Source organism: Psammomys obesus, unplaced genomic scaffold, assembly GCF_907164565.1.
Source record: "Psammomys obesus unplaced genomic scaffold, mPsaObe1.curated_primary_1811, whole genome shotgun sequence".
Classification (NCBI taxonomy): domain Eukaryota; kingdom Metazoa; phylum Chordata; class Mammalia; order Rodentia; family Muridae; genus Psammomys; species Psammomys obesus.
Window position 1 is genome coordinate 544,954 of NW_026590701.1, and position 23,312 is coordinate 568,265.

At 45.5% G+C, this 23,312-nt stretch overlaps 1 protein-coding gene across 5 annotated transcripts in view; it reads right to left on the bottom strand.

The window, feature by feature from the left end:
* Nucleotides 1–2,987: 2,987 nt before the first annotated feature.
* Nucleotides 2,988–23,312, bottom strand: part of Npas3 (neuronal PAS domain protein 3) — an 847,307-nt gene continuing 826,982 nt past the window's right edge. For 3 of the 5 annotated variants that reach the window (XM_055608600.1, XM_055608598.1, XM_055608597.1), the window contains 3 exons: nt 12,361–12,508; nt 8,973–9,097; nt 2,988–7,350 (listed from right to left, as the gene is read on the bottom strand). In XM_055608600.1, the coding sequence (XP_055464575.1) occupies nt 6,014–7,350; nt 8,973–9,097; nt 12,361–12,508 (1,610 nt within the window). In that variant the 3' untranslated portion in view covers nt 2,988–6,013. The remainder of the gene's footprint in view (nt 7,351–8,972; nt 9,098–12,360; nt 12,509–23,312) is intronic. The other 2 variants (XM_055608601.1, XM_055608599.1) reach the window with 1 other exon arrangement.

Here is a 23,312-nt window from a genome sequence, read left to right on the forward strand (position 1 = left end):
GGGGGGGATGGGGATTGCAGTGTTAAGGATTGCTGGTAAGCAGAAGCTCCGAGAGAAGCTTGGAGCCCAGTCTATCTCAGAGTCTTCTTTGCTGCCATGGCTTCAGATTTCTAGGCTCTAGGAGATGTGAGAGCCACCCAGCTTGTGGTGCTAGGAAGTCCATAGAAGGGAGCTGATGAACACTCAGATATTCAGATGCCAGTGTCTAGAGCATTAAAGAACCCAGCCAACAAGGCCATGGGTGGAACTGGCCTTCAGCCTGTAGCTTTATTGGAATTTGACATCTATCTTCACATCTTTGAAAGCTATGCAGATGGAGGAGAGTTTAGATTTCGTCGATTTGACAGCAGAAGGAATATTTCAGTTCCAACCTTTTATTGTAACTCTCTTCCAACAGTGGGTTGGAAAGACCCTCAGCATTAAAATTTCTCCACATGAGGCTCTGTCTTCATCTCTAACAGTCTCTGGAAGACTGTTGCCTGTGCTCATCTAGGATGGTATTTTAATATGCTTTCTTTGGAATTCAGTAGTTATTATATAGCTGGTGGCAGGATTCAATGTCACAGTTTGCCAAGTTACCAACTGCTTAGATCCTTTCCTCTTCTCTCTCTGATTTATCTACATAGTTGTTGGATACAGAGAGGACAACATTGTAGACACACACAGTTAACTACCCCACACTTCTCAGTGAACCGTTCTGTTCACGAACGGGTGAACTTGATGCTTTAGTCACATTGAACTCCCTCTCTTGATACAAACTCAAGAAGTCCTGTCAAAAATGGGTACTTTCGGTAGAATCTTTGCCCCTTGATAGGCTGTGCTTGTTTTATTGTCTCCTTATGGCCTCTGCTCAACTGGTCTTCTCAGGGCCAACACTGTTTGCAAATCATAGTACTGGGCACTCGGAAGGTCCATGGAGAGTTTCCCGGTCACCTTCTTTCTTAAGAATGGTTTCCTAGGGAACACAAGATAGCAGAAGGCAGCGGTAGGTGTCCACTCACGTTAGTATTGTAGAGGGGTTTCCAATTCCTCTTGTTCTTAGCAGTCTTTGGGAATGATGCTACTTGACAAGACTTGTCTGTGAAAAACCGCATGACTTAAAGTGCCAGCAAAGGGTTTCTTCCTTGTCTTCCCTTGTTTTCCAAGAACTTCCCTCTATGGTTTGGAATCTGGAGAAGAGATTTGGCTTGACAAGACCACCTTCTGTGCTGGCTTTTATACACTGCTACCTGTTCTTAATGCAGTTCTCAGGCCAAATGTTAATTCTTAGTTGATGAAACATTCTCAATGTAAAAGCACTTTGTTTAGGAGTAGGGAAGATGAGTAAGAATTACCATCCATAAGGACCAAACACAGCTTCTTCAGTGTGCACAGTTTTCCTGTTCTTCATTGCTGAATGAATTTCACCATCAGCTGGAAGACCAGAGGCAGGACAGAGAACTGGCTTCTGCACACCCCCTCCTCATTTGATCTTCTGAAGGAATTAGAGCCCTGACAAACTTACTGCCAGGCTGCAAAGGAAAGGCTCTGTGCTTGTGCAGAACTGGGGACTCTGGGTGGGCTGCCAGCCCTGATGCTGGGAAAGCAGCAGGGTGCAGGATGGGCGGGGGTCTGCCCCTGGAGCTCACTCACCTTCCGTGACTGGGAAGTTGCTTCATTAGCGACCTACATCACCTCTGAAGGGACCGTGTTGATGCTGAGATAAGATTCTGGGATTTCTAGCACTTCTCCTGAAGAAGGGCTAATGACTGTGAGGACCAGAATTCATCTAACACGTCTGGCTTACCCCCGCCAGCCCTCATTGCCACCACTTCTGGATCATAGGGCTAAATGTCCAGAGGTAGAGTGCCATGGGTGATGATCGGCATCGTCCACCACCACTTATACAACAGTCCCTGTGCCTTCCTGAGACACTGAAAGCCATCCCTAAGAGTACTGTGGGTGGCCCCTTCTCTTCACCAATCATTTGTTAAGGACTGTGTTTCTAGCTCTAATTTGCCTTCTCAGTCTTAACTATATAGTCCTCATCTGACTCTCAGGAGCAAAGAGAAAGAAGGGAGCTGGGCAAAGTCTGTTGTGTTCCTTTCTTTAAGTGCTTCTGACTAGGGTCCCACATAGTGAACTGTAGAGAAACCTAGGGTCATGCAGACCTAACCACCCTGCCATACCCATGTCTCCATCAACAGCCACTAACACAATGTGACCAATGTCACTCAAGACTTAAGCCAGGGCGGTGATAGCTACTACTTTCTGCACTTTTTGTGCCAAAGCTTGTCTTTGTCAGTTCAAGCCACTTGTCTGTTTTTTGTAGTGTAGAGCGTTGACTAGTGACCCATGTCATCCTTACCTTTGAGGTAATGATTGGTGCTTTAGAGAATACTTCAGATAACCTGCCTTCAAACACAATAGGACCCATGTTGACTTCACCATAACACAGCCCAACTACAGCTTCCTCAGCCTTTCCACAAAGTAGGCACTGAGCATAGAGGACATAAGCAATGAGACAGTTGGTTATACTTTGTAGATCATAAGACATGAAAATCCAGAGTGCATTTAAAATGATTAATGTATGAAAACGGTCACCACGCCCTGTGCATTAACCAAGAAAAAATGCACTCCTCCCACAGAGGTTAATGTTGCAGGCCCATTGTCCAGCTCTGATAACGTGCACAATTGATGCCTGCTATGACAATGAATTTGGGTAGCTGGAAACTCAGGATGGTTGCAAGTTCCGTGTAGTATTTGGATTAGCATCAAAGCCTGTGCCTTGTCAGCCTCATGAGGAAACAAGCTACATATACATATTTTTTTCTCCAAAAACTAGCAAAAATAGAATGTGATTTATTATTTTTTTTTATAAAAAGCTTTTTCATTTTTAAAAATAAAGAGTAATGATCAAGGTACCTGCTTAAACAAATACTACCAGCATTCATTAGTTAGGATGATTACATGTAAAAGAAATGATGCCAGATAGTAACAAATCCAAGAGAAGTTTATTATGAAAATGGCACCTGCGGATGAAAAAATTAAGTTACATAAAGACAACCATGTGTGTGACATGTATGAGAACCTACAAAAGTATAAAAAGAACCCTGTTGTAAATGAAGTATGTACATTTCTGATTTGCAGCATTATCAATGGTCAATGAAAAAATGTCTCAAAGTAAGCCAGGCACTCAGGAAGTTAAGTCCGGTTAGCTTCACACAAAACAAATGTAGCATAGCTCTCGCTTTGTAATGTTTTAATTATTTTATATATGTTGTAGAGTTGGTAACACTGCTAAGGTTTTTACGAACAGAATATCCCTTTCCCCATTATTCAGCTACGTGGCACCAGTCTCCTCATAAAAGTTTTCATATATTTGTACAAGAAATAGTTAAAAACACAGACACAGTCTTCACAGGTAATGAAGTGGTTTTTTTTTTTTCATTTTGTAATTTTTAAACACTATGGATTTAGACAGCAGCTGTGATTATCTGTTAGTTTAAATCACCAGAAATCATTTTGACACAACACAGAAACATTTATAAAAGAAAAAAAAAAAAAAACCCAGCAGTCTAGCTGTTCTTTGTAGCTGATAGGTGCATTCCCTTGATTGTTCGATAGCTAGAGTACGGCTTCCAAAACTAATCTTTAAATTTCTCCATCGGCTTTCTCCATCTTCTAAATGGACTTAAGTCCTTCAAGAGGCCCAGTGCTAAGATTTGTGGCATTTAACTTCCTTCTGTTATATTCCACCATGGCCTGGGCCCAACTCACGGAATCCAAAGTTCTAGAGGAATCCACTCAGCACAGTGATAAATCAAAGGACAGCCGAGTTACTATATTATCATTGCACGAATAAACAAATATATATGACAATTCTATATTCCATTAACCCCTCCCATTTTTTTAAAATGTAGATTGGCCTTTAAAATAATTTTCTATATCACTGGTAATTGCTTTATATACTGCTCCATCAGCCAACCTGAAAGGAAACCAAAGAAAAGCACCCACTGCTTATAGGTAGAGCACAAAGGACTCTGGGAATGTTAACAACTGAAGCTGTATGGCATCAATTTATTTAATATATCTGAGCATTAGTCTTCAGTGCTCTGTATAGCACTCCAGAAGAGAAAGACATACCCAGAATTCCATTGTGGGAAAATGGCTCCATTAACCTTGAGCTAGTTAAGAGTCTTTTTTTTTTTTTTTTCTTTTTTCTTTATCACTGAGAATGAAATAGATTTGGGGCATCAGAAAAGGGAAGCAGAGGAGAGAATGGGGGAGACAGGGAGGAAAAGACAGGAGAGTCAGGGAGAATATACAATAAAGCAACAGCAGGGACTTGGAAAAGTAAAACAGGATCCATAGACAATAGAAGCAGTATGAGTGACACCACGGAGAAAGGCCACCACACGAAACCACTAACCCCCAAGAGTCACCGATTCACTAGGACTGCAGGAATGGGACTGTGCCACTCCACTAGAGACAGAGCACAGAAAAGACAGCGGACAAAACGACTACGTTAGCTTAGCATATACTGCATATAGAAACACACACTGAAACTGCAATGGGACCCACAGCCAAGGACACTACACGTCGCACACATTACAGCTCTCACGTCTGGTATCAGACGCCTTAACAAACAGCTGCCAAAAATGAAGTGGGAGAAGAATCTATACTGGACAGTCATTTGGAGTGTTTGACACCACACTGATTTCTGGCAACAAAGACAAAAGAGGCTATTTTTTTTCTTTTTTTTTCTCTTTTTTTCACTGAATGTGCAGTTTTCAGTTGCAGTCATCTGTCTGAAGCTTATTAGCCCATTCTTTAGTTTTAAAAACTTGTTGGTTTCAATTCAGAAATAAGAACCAAAGGGAAATAAATTCCATCAAATCAGCCCCAATACAACCTGGGTTCTTTTCTTAGCAAGAAATGAAAACCAAACACAAAAACCCAAATAACCAAACCAAACCAAAAAATGTTAACTATTTCTCCTTTTCCCTCTTTTACTCTGAAGTGTTACTGAAGTTGCAAAGTCAGCCTCAGTTGGACTGAGGAAGAAAAAAAAAAAGCTCAGCAAAAGGCAGTATGTACTTGAACTGCTCCTCAAATCAGTCTGAGTTGTTCAAAGCCCCCTTTTAATAGGGCTTTCCTGACCCACTAAACTGGAAGTGAGGCTATGTTTGTTAGCTGGGAGGTAAAAACCTTTTAAGTCCTGCAGCAAATGTTAATGAGGGCTTTGTCTTAACTAACCAAGGAGACTGTAGCAACGGGGCTCCAGACCAGGACAGAACACATTTTCTTTTCCAAAACCCAGCCCGGGAGCTGCATTTTGTATGAAGACATTACACATTAATAAATGATAGCACCATGGTTTTAGAAATTAAGTTAATGTTTCAGTAATTAACACTTAGTCCAACTTTTTTTTAAAAAAACATTCTAGTCACAGGCCAGAAATTAAGTTTAAGAACCCAAATTATTTTTATGTGCAAGTAAGAAAATCTTAAAATCTTAATCATAAAAAGAATTAAATTCTGCATAAAATTCTAAAATACTATTCCCCTATTTTCAAAGGAATTAGGAACAGGAAAACAAAAAACACCCACCCCATTTCATTTGACTTAGTCAAACAGGGCACAATCATTTATGCTTGTCTTTTTCCATCTTGATCATATCAAGATCTTTAGGAAGAAAACCCAATGGTTGTCACTTGAGAAATCTCTTGACCATAAGACTGAGTATTCTATGGCAGAGGCATATACACATTAAAGACATCTTAATAAAGATGCAAAGGAAAGTCAAACAACCCAACACACATCTTAGGAGACGAAATGGCAGGCAACCGGTCATCAGACCCTCCGAAGGCAAAAAATAAACAATGTCTTTACAAGAAAGGATAAGTCCAATGAAAGAAAGACGGGGGTGGAACGGGGCCGCCGTGTTGCGAGAAGATGCTGACCAGCTCGAATTCAAAGTGCTAGAATGAAAGGTCTGAACGAAAAAACGATGCCTCCGAGCGGGGCCCTGCTCAGTCCTCCTTGCGCTCCAGAGTCTGTGCTGCGTGGATGCCGTTGCTGTAGACGGGGAAGGGCAGCGTGGAGAAGAGTCCCTCGGCCGTGGTGAACACGTTGCCGGCAGGCATCTGCGTGAGGCTGGCCGCGCTCACGGCGCCGCCGAAGGGTCCGGACATGTTGAGGCGGTGCACGTGGTGGTAGAGCATTTCCATGGGCGTCTTGGGGTCGAGGCCGAAGCCGGGGCTGTTAACGTCCACGAAGTTAACAGCGTGCGCGTTGGGCAGCAGGTTGCCCTGCATGGCCAGGGTCACCTCGGCGGGCGCGTAGCGGATGGTGCCCGTGGTGTAGACCCTCTGCGCTGCCGTGCTGGTGGCCGCCAGGGTCCCGGTCACCCGGTGCACCAGCGGGAGCACGACGTTGCCGGCCTGCAACCTCTGCAGGGCCTCCAGGTCCCCAGTGTACAGCAAGGAGTTGGACGCCCCGGGGCCGCCCCCGCCCGCCGCGCCCCCGGGGTGCTTGTCCCGCGGGGACGCCGAGAGCGGGGGCGACAGCGGGTCGGAGGCCGCCTGGGCCGCGCCGCCGAACTGAGTCTTGCGGGCGGCGGCGCCGTCGGCGCCCGGCGGGGTGAGGACCGAGTCGGGGATGGCCACGTGCAGCGCCCCGCCGCCGCCGCCGCCGCCGCCGCCGCCCTGGGCCTGCGGGGACGGGAAGTGCTCGGAGGTGGGGGGCTTGGTCATGCTGTACGGGGACTCGTTCCTGGAGATCTCCCGGTTGGGCGGGTAGTTCCAGATGCTGCTGTCGTTGTCGAAGTTGATGGGCTCGGCGATCTCCGTCTTGATCTTGAGCACGGAGGCGCTGTGCGGCGACGAGAGCAGGCGCGGCGGCTCCACCAGGCCGGCGTCCAGGCCCGGGCTGGACGCGCTGGACAGGCGCCGGCGGCTGGCGCTGCCGCCCTTCTGCCGTTTCCGCCGCCGCTTGCGCTTCTGGTGCTTGCTGGACGCCTGCGCGCCCGCCTCGCCCGCGCTGTCCGAGTCCTTGGCGCTGTCCGACGTGAGCGACTCGCACGGCTGCAGCCGCAGGTCCGCCTCGCTCTCCACGTAGCGCTCCACCTTGATCTGCATGGGGCCCGCCGCGCCGAAGCCGTCCTCGGCCGCCTTCGGGGGCTCAAAGTCCGAGTGCTCGAAGCTGTCGTCGCTGTCGCGGCTGTCCGGGTGGCTGGAGCTGTGGCCGTCGTCGTGGCAGGTGGCGTCCTTCTCGCACGCGCGGCCCGACTTCTTGCGGTCGGGCTCGGGGTCGTCGCTGTTCTCCGACTGATTGCCCTTCTCGTCGGACTTGGAGTTCTCGTTGTCCTCTGTGTGAGGCCCGCGGCGGCGGCGGGAGCGGGGAGAGGGCAGAGAGGAGAGGGGCGTTAGCAGGGCAGCGAACTCAGGGCCCGGACGGAGGCTAGCGGAAGGGGTGGGCCGCAGGACGGCAGCACCGCCCCTTCCGGTAGGCCTTCCGCCAGCGAACAAAGCCTACCCCAGGGGCTGGGGCAGGACCCCACGCGGCCCTGATCCACCACGTCAGACACTGCCTGTGCACGGGTGGTGCTTAGGCACAGTCACGTGGGGGCGTCCTGCGGGCACACACAGGGAGGCAGATTAACTCGGGATATGTGTGGTAGGGACACGGAAGACAAGACGGTGGAGGGTCAGGTGACCGCTAGACGTTTGTGCTCTCCACTGTGAGCACTTTACTCATTATTGAAAACCACATTCTATGTCTCGGGGTTTTCCTCCTCCACGCTGGTATTCACTATTTGACTCTTTTTTAAATTTGCGTTTGTCTCTTTCTTCATCTATAAGCTCATGATAAGGGTTTTTTTTTTTTTTAAACTACTATATAAACGAGAGGCAGAGACTATTCTAGAACCTCAGCGCTGTGGGGAGGGGCCGACAAGACTTCACATTGTAGGGGCCAGGCATACAAGCTCCACCACGAAGTGTGCCCTCACGCCCCAAGCTGTGTTTGGGGCACAGGCATTCCTGTTCACAACCCTGGAGTTCAGGGCCTCTGCGGGCAGCAGGCTGATGGAGGGACCTAGTCATTTGCCTTGTTTGAGGGAGAAGAGATTTTCTCAGCAGCCACGGCCTCAGGAGGCTTAGAGGGATGCTGATTTCTATCGCTGTGCCACAACAGTTGTGGGCAGCAGACCGGATTACAGTCCGGGTGAGCCTTTTGCCTACTCCAGCCTGCATTTTCCCTTGTTCAGCACTGGCACCGCTGTACTGGAGAATAATCTTTGCTCACGTGAGTCTGTGGGAGGGGACTGGGAATGCAAAGGCTAAAGTTCCTGTAGCTGCTGGGATCTACCTTGCTCTTCATATCACTCAGGAAGTCCCTCAGATAACCACAAATGGGTTAGTATGGAGTGGTACAGATACTTATGGGAAAAAAAAAAAAAGTCTAGCACCCAAAGTTTATTTGCCTGTGCTAGCATTGCATTAACCTAAAAGTTGCTTACTGCGGCAAAGGCTCTGGACTAACTTCTGCCCCTTGTGGATGGATAGTAGGGAATAGTGAACAAGACGTAAAAAAGCCTCTAGCCATAGACATATATCCTGTTTCAGAGGCTCCATTCGGGGGCTGGGCGGGACGGGAAGAGCTCTTCCTGGTACTTACTTCTAGCTGTGGAGCCTGGCTCGGTCCTTCTATAAGGAATGGAGGGCTAACGTCAAGTGATTACTTAATCTTTCCCACATGTTACCGAAGTGATGTATACATATGTGCCACAAAGTATATACACATATGTTTACACGTAGTATGGATAGATACAGTTGTCTGTTTTGAGATAGTCAGGAGCAGCTTAGTAGATACAGCCTGTTTCATGACTTGGCTGGTTGCTATGGCCTCTGACGGTGGCCCTTTTGGTGCTGCCCACCCCTCCATGTCCAGATTGGGCAATCCTTAGCTGTAGAGCATGAGAAGTAGTACCTGTAATACCTGAGGTGTCTTTAGAGTCTGATTCCGAGTCGGAGGTCTCAGAGGACTCTGAAGTTTTCTCTGGCAAATGTGGGAGCTGTGCAATGTCCATGGGCGTGTCCTTGTACTCGGGATTACTGCGGGAAGGAAGACATCTGGTCAGGAGTGCGGGCAGTCGTCTTCTGAACTCCCTAGCCCGAAATTTCTGGACTTGGGGAAGTTTAGAGGACTAAATGGGAAATCATTTCTCAGCTGCTCACGGGACTGTTCACGGAAGCCTGGATTGTGTGTGCTCGGGTGCAGGTGCGCCCTGCCACAATGATTGAATACCCAAATGCTGCATGAAAGCCACTAAAAAGCTTTTAAATAATCAGGTACCACTGGGGGCCCGAGAACTGTGGTGCCTGGCGCTCCTCCTGGTATAACACCTGGGGGCTGGGCCAATGAGAGGAAATCTCCGAGATTGATTCTCACACCACCTGGTGCATCCCGCCTTCTCTTGTGCTCCTAATGAGTCCATTGCCTCAGTACTCTTGCCTCGGCCCCTCGATGCAACTTCTCAGCTGTTCGGATGGCTCCGAAACTATGGGGGGCTGGGGGGGTGTTTCATGGCAGGGCCCTCAGTGCCTAACGATCTGTCAGAGGCACAGGTGCTTCTGGGACGCGAGGCTCCTGAACCGTCAGCACACCCATTACAATCACAGTTTCATCTGCTCATGCGGTGTACACCTGTGGCTTGTTAGCTGGGACGCTGATTGCAGCCGGAGAGGCCCGGTGTGAGAGAGGCCCTAGCAGAACGGGTCCAACCTCGTGTACACAAGTGTGCTTGATGTTTGTTCTGCCTTTAATGTAGAAACGAGCCTCTTCCGGAAAGGAAAGGCTTGGTCTGCTTGAGCTAGCTGTCCTCTGGAAAAGCCCATCCCTGGCTGCAGGATTCATGATCAGGAGGGGCTTCTGTAACCTAAAGGCAGGAGGAAGGCATCCTGCATCCCAGTTCGGAATGCCTCTTCTGCCTTGTACATGGCTGGCCAAGGCGGCGGCAGCAGCTGATTACAGGCTCGCTTGCTACTGAATCCCCCACATTAAGAAGTCACTGTTTCAGTCTAAAATCGCAAACATCCCTGGGAGGGTTAACTCACTGAGATGGATTATCAGGCATTTACTCCTTAGTGTGAATTAGCTCCAGCAGCAGCAGCTTTCTCTAGATAATCAGATGAGACTAATGGCAGGAAGGCACGCTGTGCAGTCTCAGTGCTCTTCGGTTAGATTTCAAGAAGTGCTGTCAGGGAATGGGATGGGCACTGAGGGCAGCCATTCCTGAACAGTGGAAGATGAGCATGGAGTGGACCCAGAAGTGAAGTAGTATTGGGCAAGAGTAATCTTTTTTTTTTGGCTAAGAAGGTGGGAAATAAAAGCCAAGTTAAGAGTTTTTCTTGTACCAAGTTTTTCTTGTCTTACTAGAGCTCCAGCCTACAGATGGCAGCTGTGAGTAACTGGCTTGTGAACTTGCCTGCCTCTCAACCCACTGGCAGCAGTTTCCTGTAGGCTTGGTGCCATGGAGGCTCAAAGATCATTGTCTCCAATTCCCTGTCTGTTATTATTGATCTCGGGTAGGTCTTCTACCACACATGAGGCCATGGCACTGAAGCCTGAAGACTGGCCTTTGATGGCCAAACTGTTTTCTTTCTATCCGTATGGAATTTGATGAGATAGAATTACCAAGTGCTTGTGGGCTGGTTGAGTTTGACTCTTGGCTACATTAATGGTGTTGATCCAAACTTATCTCCTATTCCTTGCTACTTCTGCCATTTCCAGCAGAGTGGGAAGTCATGAGGCCAATGAGGTAATCTGAAGATTCTCATGGAAAGTAAATAGTTACCAATAAATAAACAAACACCAGTATTTTCAAGGAGATACATAATAACCAGTAAGCAAACCCCACAGATTTTAATAACAACTTGATGATCTCCAAGCCCTGTAGGGCACTAACATGGTACGCATACTGTCTAACCTGCAGTGAATGTTTGCTGGCATTTAATTCTTCATAGTGAGGCCACCACTGTCTAGTAAAAGAGCCTCAGTACCCTCTATCTTGTTCTATCTTTTTGTTTGTCATAGGAGCTCTCAATAGTAGAAAGAAGGACTGTTTCATAGAATAACTGAAGTGGATCCCTTGATTCAGAACCATCCTAAAAAGATCATAACCATAGAGGGTGGTCCTCATGAAAATCAAGCCTCGGAGAAAGCCACATGAAATATACTTTTACCTTTAGAGAGAATTAATATAGAGCAGAAGGGGTCAAAAAAGGTAGATAAATGAAAACTCTTATAAGAGGTATCCATTAAGGCCCTCTCCAGAGCAATAATCATTAGTGTCTGATTGATATGCTGCGGAAGGCAAACACACTCATGCCTTCCAGTCATCACCAAAGTGTGGGAAACACTGAAGGGCCAGTGTGCTGAGGCAGGCTCGTTAACATCTCAGCTCCATTTGGCTGTCTCTAAGAAAAATGGGACTTAGGTAGTCTTTGTCGAAATTATCAGCCAAAGGGCACCAGCTTCCATTCCTTAGCTCTCCTGGAAGTGTTTCTATTCAGAATACACATGCTTCCTGCTTGGTGCTTTAGGAAAACAAAGACTAGAGTGAAGGCGGTGGGTAGTGGCCACACCAAGCACTGTGGCAGCTCTGTGACAAGTCCAGTGGCGAGCTTCCCAGACTCAAGCTCAAATCATCCAGGCTATTGGTTTCAGTGACTTTACTGCTTGTTGGAATCCCAAAGCAGAGCAGACACAAAGCAAGAGAAAGAAAAGGTACTTCATACCAGCATTTAGGAAGCAGTTGTATTTGGATTGCGAAGGGTACACATTTTAAGAACATGAAGCTTGACTGAGAGCTCAGAGCTTCAGGCAAAAAGAGATTATTGTTATTATTATTTACACTGAGATTGTCAGTACTCTGGCAAAGTGGTTCATCTTGCTTACTAAAATTTGAGTGCTCAGAGATCAAAACCCTATGCAGAAGGCTGAAAGGATAAAAAAGGATGGAATGTAGGAAGAAGCTCTCTGCTTCCCTGCTCTCCATCCTCCCCCCCCTGACCCCCTACCCGTCCTGGTTCTGTTTGCGTTTTCAGGGACTGTCGTGCAGAGGCAGAGGCATAACTTGAGATGCGTTCTAGGATGCAGCTGCAGGCAAAGGTCTCTGGGTGGAACTCGTGCCAGGGAAGGAGACCAGTTTCTGCAGAGCTGCCCAGAGACTGACAACCCAAGGCGTAGTGGGCTTTAGTCTTCTCCCATTTCTTTGAATCTTTCCACGTCCCTGTCAGAAGACAGTGCTCACGACCTGTCAGCGACTAACACAGTGCAGTTTCTAACCGAGAGGGAAAGGAAACAGAAAAGGTACCTAAGGAGATAATTCACCCAGATGATGTTCTTCTCGTTTGCGTTCTTAGCATTGATAGCTATGGTGGCACTGGACTGTATCCAGATGTAGCCGCCGTTCTTCTGCATCCAGCGGTAGTACTTTGTCACACACTGACCTTTGTTCAGCACTGGGGTGGAGCAGAGGGAGAGAAAACAAAACAGAAGACATAGTATTAAGACTGTCATCGAATGATTTTCGTCTCTGCCCAGCCTCAGACCAAAGCCTGGGGAGCCCAGTGTATGCCTGACTTAAGGTGCCATTAGCACAAATGAAATCAACACCTCATTGGAGTAGCAGCTGCCCAGCTAGGGTTACTGGCATTTGCAGCGAGGCTGTATTCCCTTCTGGGAAGCTATGGTGGGAAAGGAAGAATAAAAGGACTACTGATCTTTTTGGCTCAGAGCACACCTAATGTGGTGTGCATATTGTCATGGGTTTAACAGCGATGGTGAAGAAGGCAAGTCTCTGTGTGATTTATGCATGGCTTCGAGTTCCACTCCTCGAGATTCTGGATATCTGAATGGTTCTGAAGACACCTTACCCCTCTGTCTTTGATCATTTTCCTTCAGCCTGAGAAGTACCAACTTGTGTCCTTAGCCATTTGTTCCTTTTGATCTTGTCTTACAGAATTTATAGTCCTTGGATGAACTAAATTTACATTGGTCAGCTAGGGTAAATTGTGGCGAGACAGCTGATGGCTGGAGCAAAATAAATCCCCTCTTCGAGTCAGAGAGAAACAGTGGCCTAAGAGAGGCCCAGCATTGACTCGACTGGAGCCAAACAGAGTGACAGCTCCACACAGACGCTGAAATATGGCACAAAATGAAGGAACAAGTAAAAACAACCAGTAATGTGAACCGGCGCCTTTAAATACCCACTGTAAGAGAGCTTTAAAATGCAGATGTTAAAAACGATACTTTAACCAGAATCCTGCCAAGTTGAAATAGATTTGATTTGTATCTGGGTTCTCCTGAGCTAGTAAAAGGGAAACTGCAGTAAATCATCCCTTAAATAAAGTGCTATGGATGGGGATGGTGAGAGAGAATGCAGGGAAGGCTGTGCATTAGGACAGAGACCGCCTCTGGTGCCCCCCCACGCTCACCAGCCTGCCAGCCACTAGAGGGCAGTGCGCACCCATCTACACAACCCACTTTTGGCATGTCCTTGTCTCCGTCTGCTAAAATGAAAAACCTCTAACTGCTGTAATAAATTTGGCTAAATTAGCTGCTAAATGGTTATCTCAAGTAATATGTATTTGCATTAATCATCTTGCTCTAAACCAGAACAAGCCAGAGTCCTAAAGACGTAGTAAATTCATATTGTCCATTTAATTACGGCTAATAAGTGCTTCATATACAATAGTTTCATGAAGTACATTTTGATTTTTTTGGGGGTGTGTGTGGATGGGGAAAGGGAGTCACTTTGGGAAGAGCAAGGTTTCAGGCGGTTGAAACTCTTCCTTCCTCTGAAAGTGGTCACAAATCAAGCCTTCACACACTATGTCTATAAGCAGATAGGCTTTTATGCTTTTCTCCCTCTCTCCCCCACCCTCTTTTCCCCTCACAATATGCTAAATGGATGGTTGTAAAATTTAATAATTATGTCTTCACTGTTGCTTGAAAAAGCCTTGATGAATACCTCACACAGTGGCAAGTTTTGTTTGAAGCCGCTGGACGGCTGGGGACCACCACCTTCCCCTGGCGGCAAGCTTACACAGGCAGCGTTGTGCGCTCCTCTTGTGGGCAACTCTAAGTTGTGCCATCCTGCATGCATGGCTTCCCAGACTACAAAACTCCCAGCTGAGGCAGCAAAGAGTGAGGTGCCAAGCATGCCACATGGCTCTTCTGTTACACCACTGTCACATACAACGTGAAGTGCTTTTATTCAGAGCTCCTCAGCCTGGTTACCTGTTAATTGAGGACAGTGGCTTATGCAGTTCTTCACAGAGGAAATCACCATGCTCCAGTCTGGTCGGTGATATGATATGATATGATATAATTCTATGTGCTTTGTAACCAGAATAATTCCTCTTGGTTTATAGTATTTTTTTTTTTTTTTTAACAAAGGCAAGAAAACTAAAAAAAGTCTTTTCTTCAGAATCATATGGAAAAAATGCTGACTTGGCAGGCTAAGCTAGCAAGGCTTCAGTGGCAATTCTGGACCAGAATGGAACCCAGAACAGGCAACAAACAAACAACAGAAAACTCCAAACCCAGAGTATAGAGGACTGAATGAGGTATTTGTAAGATCAAGTTAAAATTGAAAGAAGCAACAGAAAGATCACCCATCCTTTACACTTTTTCTTACTTAAAACCCTAACCTCCCTGATGATTTTCAGATAAGGACCCAAGCAGCGTTCTAAGACAAAGAACTGGTACAATGCCATCTTTAGAAGATGAGGTAGGGCAGCTTGGTCTCCTTGAGGCATTTGCTGAGAAGATAAATACAAATTTATTAGGGTCCATGAATATATTAACTCATTCTTTCATTAAAAGCAGGCTAAGGGATGCCTAGCCAAGAATAAAGCCCCGAGTGAAAAAGAGGTAGGCAGGTGAGCTTTGATTTGAAGAGGTGGCCAGGGAGGAACTTCTTCCTCTTGGAGTCAGGGAGCACTGTGGCTGCCCTTGGGTCACTGTGGTGAATACCAAGGACTGGGTCTCAGAGCTTACGATGCACATTCTCTGGGTCATGATTGTTCCCTGCACTGGTCTTTAACAAACAGGATTTCACAAGAGTCACCATCTTCTCATGGTCTTCAATTGTGACTCGAGGATTGGTGTTTTCTGAATGAGACCTCCATGAATCGTTAGAAGAGAGGGCAAGATGTTAGCACCACGAAAGAACAAAACGATGATCAAAATGTTACCCAAGTTGCTTTTGTTTTCAAGTTGACATGAGAGAAGGTATCACAATGCTGCCTTTTATTCTGAACCAGGAATACTTTTTCCTCATATCTTCTCACAGAATATAAATTCATAACTTTGGGATGAAGCTTATTTCTTGAAAAAAATCATACTGGCAAATCAGTTGGATCATTCCAGCTGTGCCAGAGGCAGGATCTGACAGCTTTTCCTGAGCTCATGTTGCCCTAATCAGCTCAAGAAGAAAAGCCACATTGGTGCCACTTTGAAAGAGATTTTTAGTGTGCAATAAATTAGCGAATTTGAAAAAAAAACAAAAACAAAAAACCTCCAACCCTTTTTGAGTCTCTGTTACTTAGTAGCTGCTGTTGTTATTTTTGAGTTGTAGGTTTGAATAGTAGGGAGAAAGGAGGGGCTATTTAGGTCAGTCTTCTTCACAAAGTCCCTTTTGTGGAGAAAACCATAAATACGTACAGTAGAAGTTAGTTGACATGGCAGTCCTTCAGAATAGTTAACTATCCCTTGAGAAGACTCCTCATCAAGCCAATGAGGCCCAGAGTATGCTCACAGCCACACGTACAAACTACAATAGGAAGGAAGTAGAGGGAGAGGCGATACACAGGTCAGTTGATTTTTTTCCTGTAGCATCCATGAGATGTGGGCTGAGTACTGCTGACACGTGGCCTGGGAACATCTTTGTGGCTTGTTCTAAAGTGTGCACCCAGCTGTCAAGACTCATGAGGTGAGCTAGTCACCTCATGTATCCCTGAATGGACTGACAGGTCACCTCAACACATCTTTAGAAACCTGTTTTTTAAGGATATTAGTTTTTATTTAAAGATTTCAGAGAATTTCAATGACCTTTTCTTAGATTTCCACAAGTCATCCATGAAGATACAGGGAGAAGTAAGTTCACCAAGTTTACTTAGAATCTTGAATGGTCCAGGCATAATTTTCTTCCTTTTCAGTCCTAGTCTAACATAGCAGCAGTAGCCACTGGCAGCTGATGTTCTGAGGGAAACCTCCCCATCCCACCTTCCACACTGAAGATGCCTGACAGTTACAAACTGTGTCCCTGAGAGGGCAGAGCTGACCTTGGGTGAGGAACACAGCAGAAACAGACTGAGTTCTTGTGGTTGAGGCCTATCTACCTAGCAATTAAGGAACCACCACTGAGGGTCTGCCTGACTTTTACTCAAAACACTGTCCTGCCTAAATGGGCAGGGAGTGGCAAATAGTGTAGCCAAAAGCCATCTGTGAAGTGCTTCCATTTTAAAACAGGTGACCTTTGATCCTGATATCTTCCCTCAAATGAAGGATGGAATGATAAGCTTATTGAATGTCCTTCTAAAATGCTTGAGTCAAGAGAGAATATACAAGAATGTTCTGTTTGTAAATTATAGTCACTTTGTCTCCAAACCTCACAAACTATTTCTGTGGGGCATACCTGTGTCCCTGCACACAGTTCCCAACAGAAGGATGTAGGTTTCCTTGGGAAAACTTTGTTCACAGGCATAGATAGTGACTGAAAGGGCACAAAAGAAGCCAGTGTTGATGGCAGGGATATCATCCAATTAAATCAGCACAAATTTGCCTTCAGAAATATGAAGAAAAAAAAAAGAGAGAGAAAATGTGGTCTCTTCCTATTGGTCTGTCCTACAAAACCCAAAGCAGAGTCCAGATAGTAAGTTAGTTGTAGGTCAAGGAGGAGGAAGGAGGTCTGAAGGTGAACACGCGTCATTTAGCAGAGTGCCTCTCAAAAGGACATTTAGAGGTTTGCATATGCATCAAAAAGCTGCAGTAGTTGGTGCGTTCTGTAAGTATAGAGTGACCAGGAAATGGTGAGCTCGCTGGGGAGACTTCACCCTGACGCAGCCGAGCAAAGAGTTCCTTAGCGTTGTGGCATAGGGGACACATCTGCAGCTCCCACAACCCCTCATTGAGCCACCTCCATCAATAGCTGTGGAGGGAGAGTAGAGCCTTTTGCTAGGAACTCAAACATGATTTTCAAATGCATTGAAATGGAGTGTGTGTGTGTGTGTGTGTGTGTGTGTGTGTGTGTGTGTGTGTGTGTGTGTAAAGGTGTGTGTGCTAAACTCATGCTTTCTGTTTAATGCCACAGTTGGGTGCTTAGCTGTGGCCACTGGTTTTCTTTCTACATTCACAAAACTGGCAGATGAAACATGAAAAAGAATACTGACTCTTTAATCTCTGCTTCTTCACCTAAGGCCCAAGGCAGGCTGACAGGGAACTTCATTCTGGAAACAGAATTTTTGAAAGAAAAAAAAAAATTTTTTTTGGATTACTTTTTCTTCTGCTTTTGAAAACTGTAGGCTACCGGAGGAATGAACCTGACTCAAGCTTAAAACAAGAACAAATTTCTTTATCTAAAAAGTTACAGTCCTTGATGCTTACAGGAAGGTCATTGTTAAAGTCCACGGGAGACACAGAACTGTAGCTGGAGACTTGCTAAGCGCTTTCTTTGCCTGCGATGGAGCCAGTTTGTCGGGTAGAGCGCTCAGAGGGTCGGTGAGGCCAGGCGCTCTCCTACAGACACTGCACTTAGTGAGCTGGAGATGTCCAAGCATCTGCACACTGGCTCCCCTGCCTCTTTCTTTTCGTAAACCTATGTGCTGAGCGGTATTTGGTGAAGTTGAATGAGATTTGATATTTAATGGGGGAGTTCCAAGCCTGAAGACAAAGGACCTACGATGTTCTGTGAATGACTATGCACTAACCATGGATTCCCGCTAATGCACTAACGGCAGGCCTCGCCTGAGCCGCTAGCTGTGGTTTACAACCTCAGAAAAGGTTTTGTCCTCTCACCCTGCCAACTGATAGGTCTTTATTAACTGCTAATATTGAATCATGCAGAAAACTTTCCATTGATTTAGGACATGTCAATTTGTTCAGTTTAAAAAAATAAATTTTGCTCTTCTCCATGATAATGTACGGAATCAGAGTTCAAGGCTTTTAAAACCTGATGGCATCGGTGTGGTGTTCTCAGAATCGAAGGGATGGTGGCATGAGTGACCGCTGAGATCTTAGAGGTTTATGTTTAAACTTTTATGTGTTATGGGTTTTCCCTGCACATCTGTATGTGCACCACATGTTTCCGGTGTCTGTGGATCACCTGGGGTTGGAGTAGGGGGGTGCTGGGAACTGAACCCTGGACCTCTGGAAGAGCAGTGTTCCTAACCACTGCACCATCTCTACACCCCTCAGAATTTTTTCAGGCCGCCTTTAGTCCAGCCAGGGGGTTTCAGCAATACTCACGCCTGCCTCTTCTAGCCTCAAACAATGAGGGACAATGCTTTTCTGGCCTCTATACCTTTCTTTTTGAAAAGATATTCTATTTAAAGGAGAAGCAGTCAACTTGGCATGGCACAAAAAAAAAAAAAAAAAAAAAGGATCTGGCTAGGAATGAGGACATGATAAGATTTCTCCAATCACGTAGGAAGATGTTTTCTTTTTTGAGTGCCTACTGTGTGTTAAGTACTAGGAGATTATAATAAAGTCTGTCCATCAGCCTGCCCACTAATGGACAGTGGTGTCAGTTTGTGCATGCCAATCCCCACCCCTAACACTGGGCAGTTAAGCTCACAGAGGAGTCACTAGTGTGCAAAGTGATTGAGAAGTTTTCTTCATTCTTCACCAGGGGTTTCTCTCTAGTTGCCTTTGAATGCAGGGAGGCTTCTCGCCTTCACTCTCAGTTTATAATGCTAACAACTGTATGGAAAATGGCACGGTACATCTGCCAATAGGGCAAGGAGTCTCCCGCAGGCTGAGTGGAGTCAGCCTACTTTAAAAACTTAGAAGTGATAGAGGTTTAGAAAGTGAAGGAGAGGTAAAAGGGGCAGAATGGATGAAATGGACCTCTCTCCTCAGTGGACCCTACATTTCTGGACGTGGTCATTTTGCTAAACCTTAAACATGTTTATAAAGGAGCTTCAGTGTGTGCGGCACAGATGTTTCATATTACCAATCATTCATATTTCATTTATGTGCTATTTTCTCACAAAACATGATTCTCTCACATTACAGCCATTGCTAACTATCTACTGAAGGGACCCTACCTCTACCTTTCTAGATAGCAGAACTGCATGTTTTATGTCTTGATAGCCTTCTACAAAGTTTGAGGGGAAGGTTAAGCCTTGACTGTTTAAGCCACAAACAGTAACTTATATCTTTTGGCTTAGGTATGGGCGTGATGGCATGCTTCTCTGTGCTGGGTGTGTGTGGGGGGGGCTCTGAGCATGTCTGCCTTTGTTGGCTATGGGAGATATTTGATCATGAGGACATAATTAAGACTGTTACAAAGGAAGTTTATGCCAGCCAGGCATGGTGGTGCACACCTGTAATCCCAGCACTCAGGGAGACAGAGGCAGGCAGATCTCTGTGAGTTCCAGCCTGTTCTAAAAAGAAAGTCCAGGACAGCCAAGGATACACAGAGAAACCCTGTCTCAAAAAAAAAAAAAAAAAAAAAAAGGGAGAAAGTTCATGCCATTTTACTATTTTACTTGGGTTTCTGTCACATGTAACAAGTTGTGTTTTAGTTGATATGCCCCATGCAAAACACCATCAAGCCATATAGGATGTGGGCACTGATTGGGAGGGGTTAGCCAGCCTCACAATTGCAGACAAACTGTTGTCTACTAGCCACATACATGAACTAAATTCTATGCTGCTCAATCGGACCTAAACACATCTTAAAAGACCCTTTCCAATATGTAGGTTGTTGTTTTAAGGAAATAAAGATAACTCACAGAAGATCAAGAATAGGTGGTATGCTAAAAAGTGATGGAGTTGATTCTGTTTAGGCTAGTTGACTTAGGTGAAATAGATGATTTAGAAGTATTGATTTTTTTTTCTAGATCATGTTTTATAAGAGATATTTTTAAAAGGACCATTATTGATGTTGTTGAATTAAAAAAAAAAACAAAAAACAAAAGCAGCTACTACTTGAACTAGCAATAAAGAACAGGAATCTGCTGGAGAGCTGAACTCAAAAGTCAAATCAAAGTTGTAGCTCGCTCTCTGGAGAAGGAGATTTTTGTATTCCATGCCTCCCTCAACTTTTCTATTCCTTAAATGCCCTTGATACTCCCCTGCATTCCCTGCCATCTTGGCTTCTTACCATCTTCTTCTTAGTGCTGGGGGAAGTGTACCTTGTGTGCCCTCTGGGGCTTTTCTCTTTCCTTTGGATACCCCAACCTTTGAGATCCCTGTATTTTATTCATATATCTCAATAGTCCTCATTTTTATGTTGCATATTCAGAGCTGGCTGTCTCACACCGTCTTCTCCACCAGTATGTAAGCTCTCTGAATACCTTATTTTTAAACCTCATAGTCATACCATAAGGTGTTCTTACAGTAAGTAGTCAGAAACGTTACATGAAGGTGAATGGGGAAATATCCCTACTCTTATTCACACATGTAATAAAGTATTCATAGGAAAATATTACCCATGGGAGAAACAGCAAAGATTTCCTTTTCCTTCCTAAGCTGGATATCATTACTTTTTTTATATCATTACTTTTAATATAGTGTGACTATTTTGCCTGTGTGCGTGTATATGTAACATGGGCATGAGATGCTTGCAGAGGTCAGAAGAGGGCATTAGGTCTTGTGGAACAGTTGCAGATAGTTGTTAGCCACCATGTGGGTGCTGGGAACCCAGCCCAGGTCCTCGGCAAAAGTAGGAAGTGCTTTTAATCATTTTTCCAGTTCCAGTTTATTTGAATTTTTTTAAAAACTCAAGTTTATCAAATAATTATATACTCGTTTAATTTGAACATCGATTGAGATGCCCTCGGTCGGTGTGCTTACTTGCTGCTGTCACCAACAAAACCACTCCAAATCTAGAGGACAGCTCCTGACGACTAGTTGGTATTTAGTTCTTTCTAGTGCTGCTCAGTTTTCGGTGTGAAGAGTTGGCAAGTGACCGTAAGCTTGCAAACCCTGGATTCTGATTCAGTGAATTTGGCATAGGCCTGAAGTCTCGTATGTCTGCAAGCCCCTTGCACATGTCCGAACTGCTTCTGAACAGGGCGACAAGTGGGACAAGCTCTGGGCTGATGAGCTGCTTGCTTGCTGGTCGTGTCCTCTGTACTTGCCTGCCATGGACTTGAAAAGCCCAAATTAGCACCACCCCAGAAGAAAGATACAATATACTAACCCTAATTCATTCCTGCCTAAAAATCTGGTGTTCTCTTGCTGCCTATGACAGTCCCTGCAGCTAATGGACAGGCAATGAAGTGGGCTGGCTTGGCTTCTGGAAGAAAGGCAGCTGCTATGATAGCTACCCGGTGTATTTTCTTCCATGGGAATTTTCATATTCATAAGGGAGAAGGGAAAAAAAATCACTTGCTTTGGGAAAAAGGCCAGCCAGTGGCCAGGTTGTAGCAAAATCCCGAAGACACAACCCAGAAGAAGCAGTGAGATCAGAGAACATCAGAAAGCCCCTCGTGCCATCTGCATGGGCCCACCCATCACACTTTATTCCTCCTTTCTTCCCTCACTTGCCGCTCCCTTTCCTGTGAGCTATGGCTGCATACCCAAATCAACAATTAAATCCCCCCTTTGTGTGTGTGGCAGATGACAAATGCATGGGGGACATCTTGTGTTGCCTAGGCAGGCAGGGCACTTACTTTGATTGATGCTCAGTTGTAGAAAAAAATGAGCTGGGAAGGAATTACAATGGAGGGCCTGCAGACTGGAAGGGGATCCACTAATTAGTCCTGCATTAAGCAGTCTGCTTGCATTTGGCGATGAGACGCCTTTAGGAGGAAGTGTAGGGGTTATTGATGCAAAACAGCATGGAATGCATTATGCCAGGTAGCAGTGTATTCATTTTGCTAAAAAAAAAAAAAAGTATTAAGAAGCAAACACTATGGCTAACCTGTATTTTTTAGACACTTACCCTCTGGCACATTGGGTCAGCCATGCTTTTTATCTCCACTTGGTCCTGCGGGCAACAGGGCAGGCCTTTTGTGTCTCTGGAAAGACTTTCAGAGTATTTTTTCATCCTGGCTAAGGGTCTAGAAAGGGGAAGCTGCCACTGTCTACAGTTCATGTTTCTTTTCTTTGAATTCCACTGCCAAGTCTTGAGTCTTCGTGGAACACAGTGTGGAAGAAAGACACACCCCCTTTTAAGGTTTTAAAGAGTTGCTGATTTGACGCAGGATGAACCATAGGGGCTATATCAAGACTCAGCTCAGACTCCAGGCAAAGGCTTCATTAGTAGGAAGAGAGACAAATGCAAAGCACATGCTTGCATTTGGCTTAGCAGTCTAATTTTCAGGCTATAGGCAGACATAGCCTTCATAATTCAAGGGTGATCCAGAAGTTCTATGTAGCCAGAACATGTTATTTAGGGGACATGAATGGTCATCTCTAGGTCACTGTCTTTTGAGCAATGGAAGACTAGAGGGCAGTGGAGAGAGAAAGGTCCCCAAATAATCACTACCATATGCAGTTTAAAATTCAAACCTTGAAATGCTGATTCAGTCCATTTGACCTGGAGAACCAGTGAAACTGGGCTTAATGAAAAGAAGTCAAAGAGGTCTTTTGTCACAGTGGGAAATAAACAGACTTGAAACTCCCTTGACTTTAGAGCCATGGTGACTAGGACTAAACCTGGTAATCTACTCCTGCCTCAGCCTCTCTACAGGGATTACAGATGTGAGCCACCAACCCCTAATAACAATGTGACTCTGTATGTTGAGATCTTTCTAGCTAACACCAGGCATCTTGAACTTGCCCAGTGGGAAGCAGGTAGTCCCGTGTCCTCGGCTCCTTTTCAGAGTCATCTGATCCTGGTGCAGCTGAGATTTCTCTTCATTTTTCTGATTCTAGGGACAAGTTCTTTTATGGATTTACAGACACCTATGCTGAGAAGAGATGTCAATGATAAAGGTAGGATTTCTAGTCCTCAAAGACGGCTGAGCCCCTTTTTCTTTAAGTCTTATCTATGACTCAGAGCACAAGACAGATATCAGAATATCTGAAGTATGATCAGATGTATAAAACCCGCCTTTTGCAGACAGAACCAGGAACTGTGCCAATAGC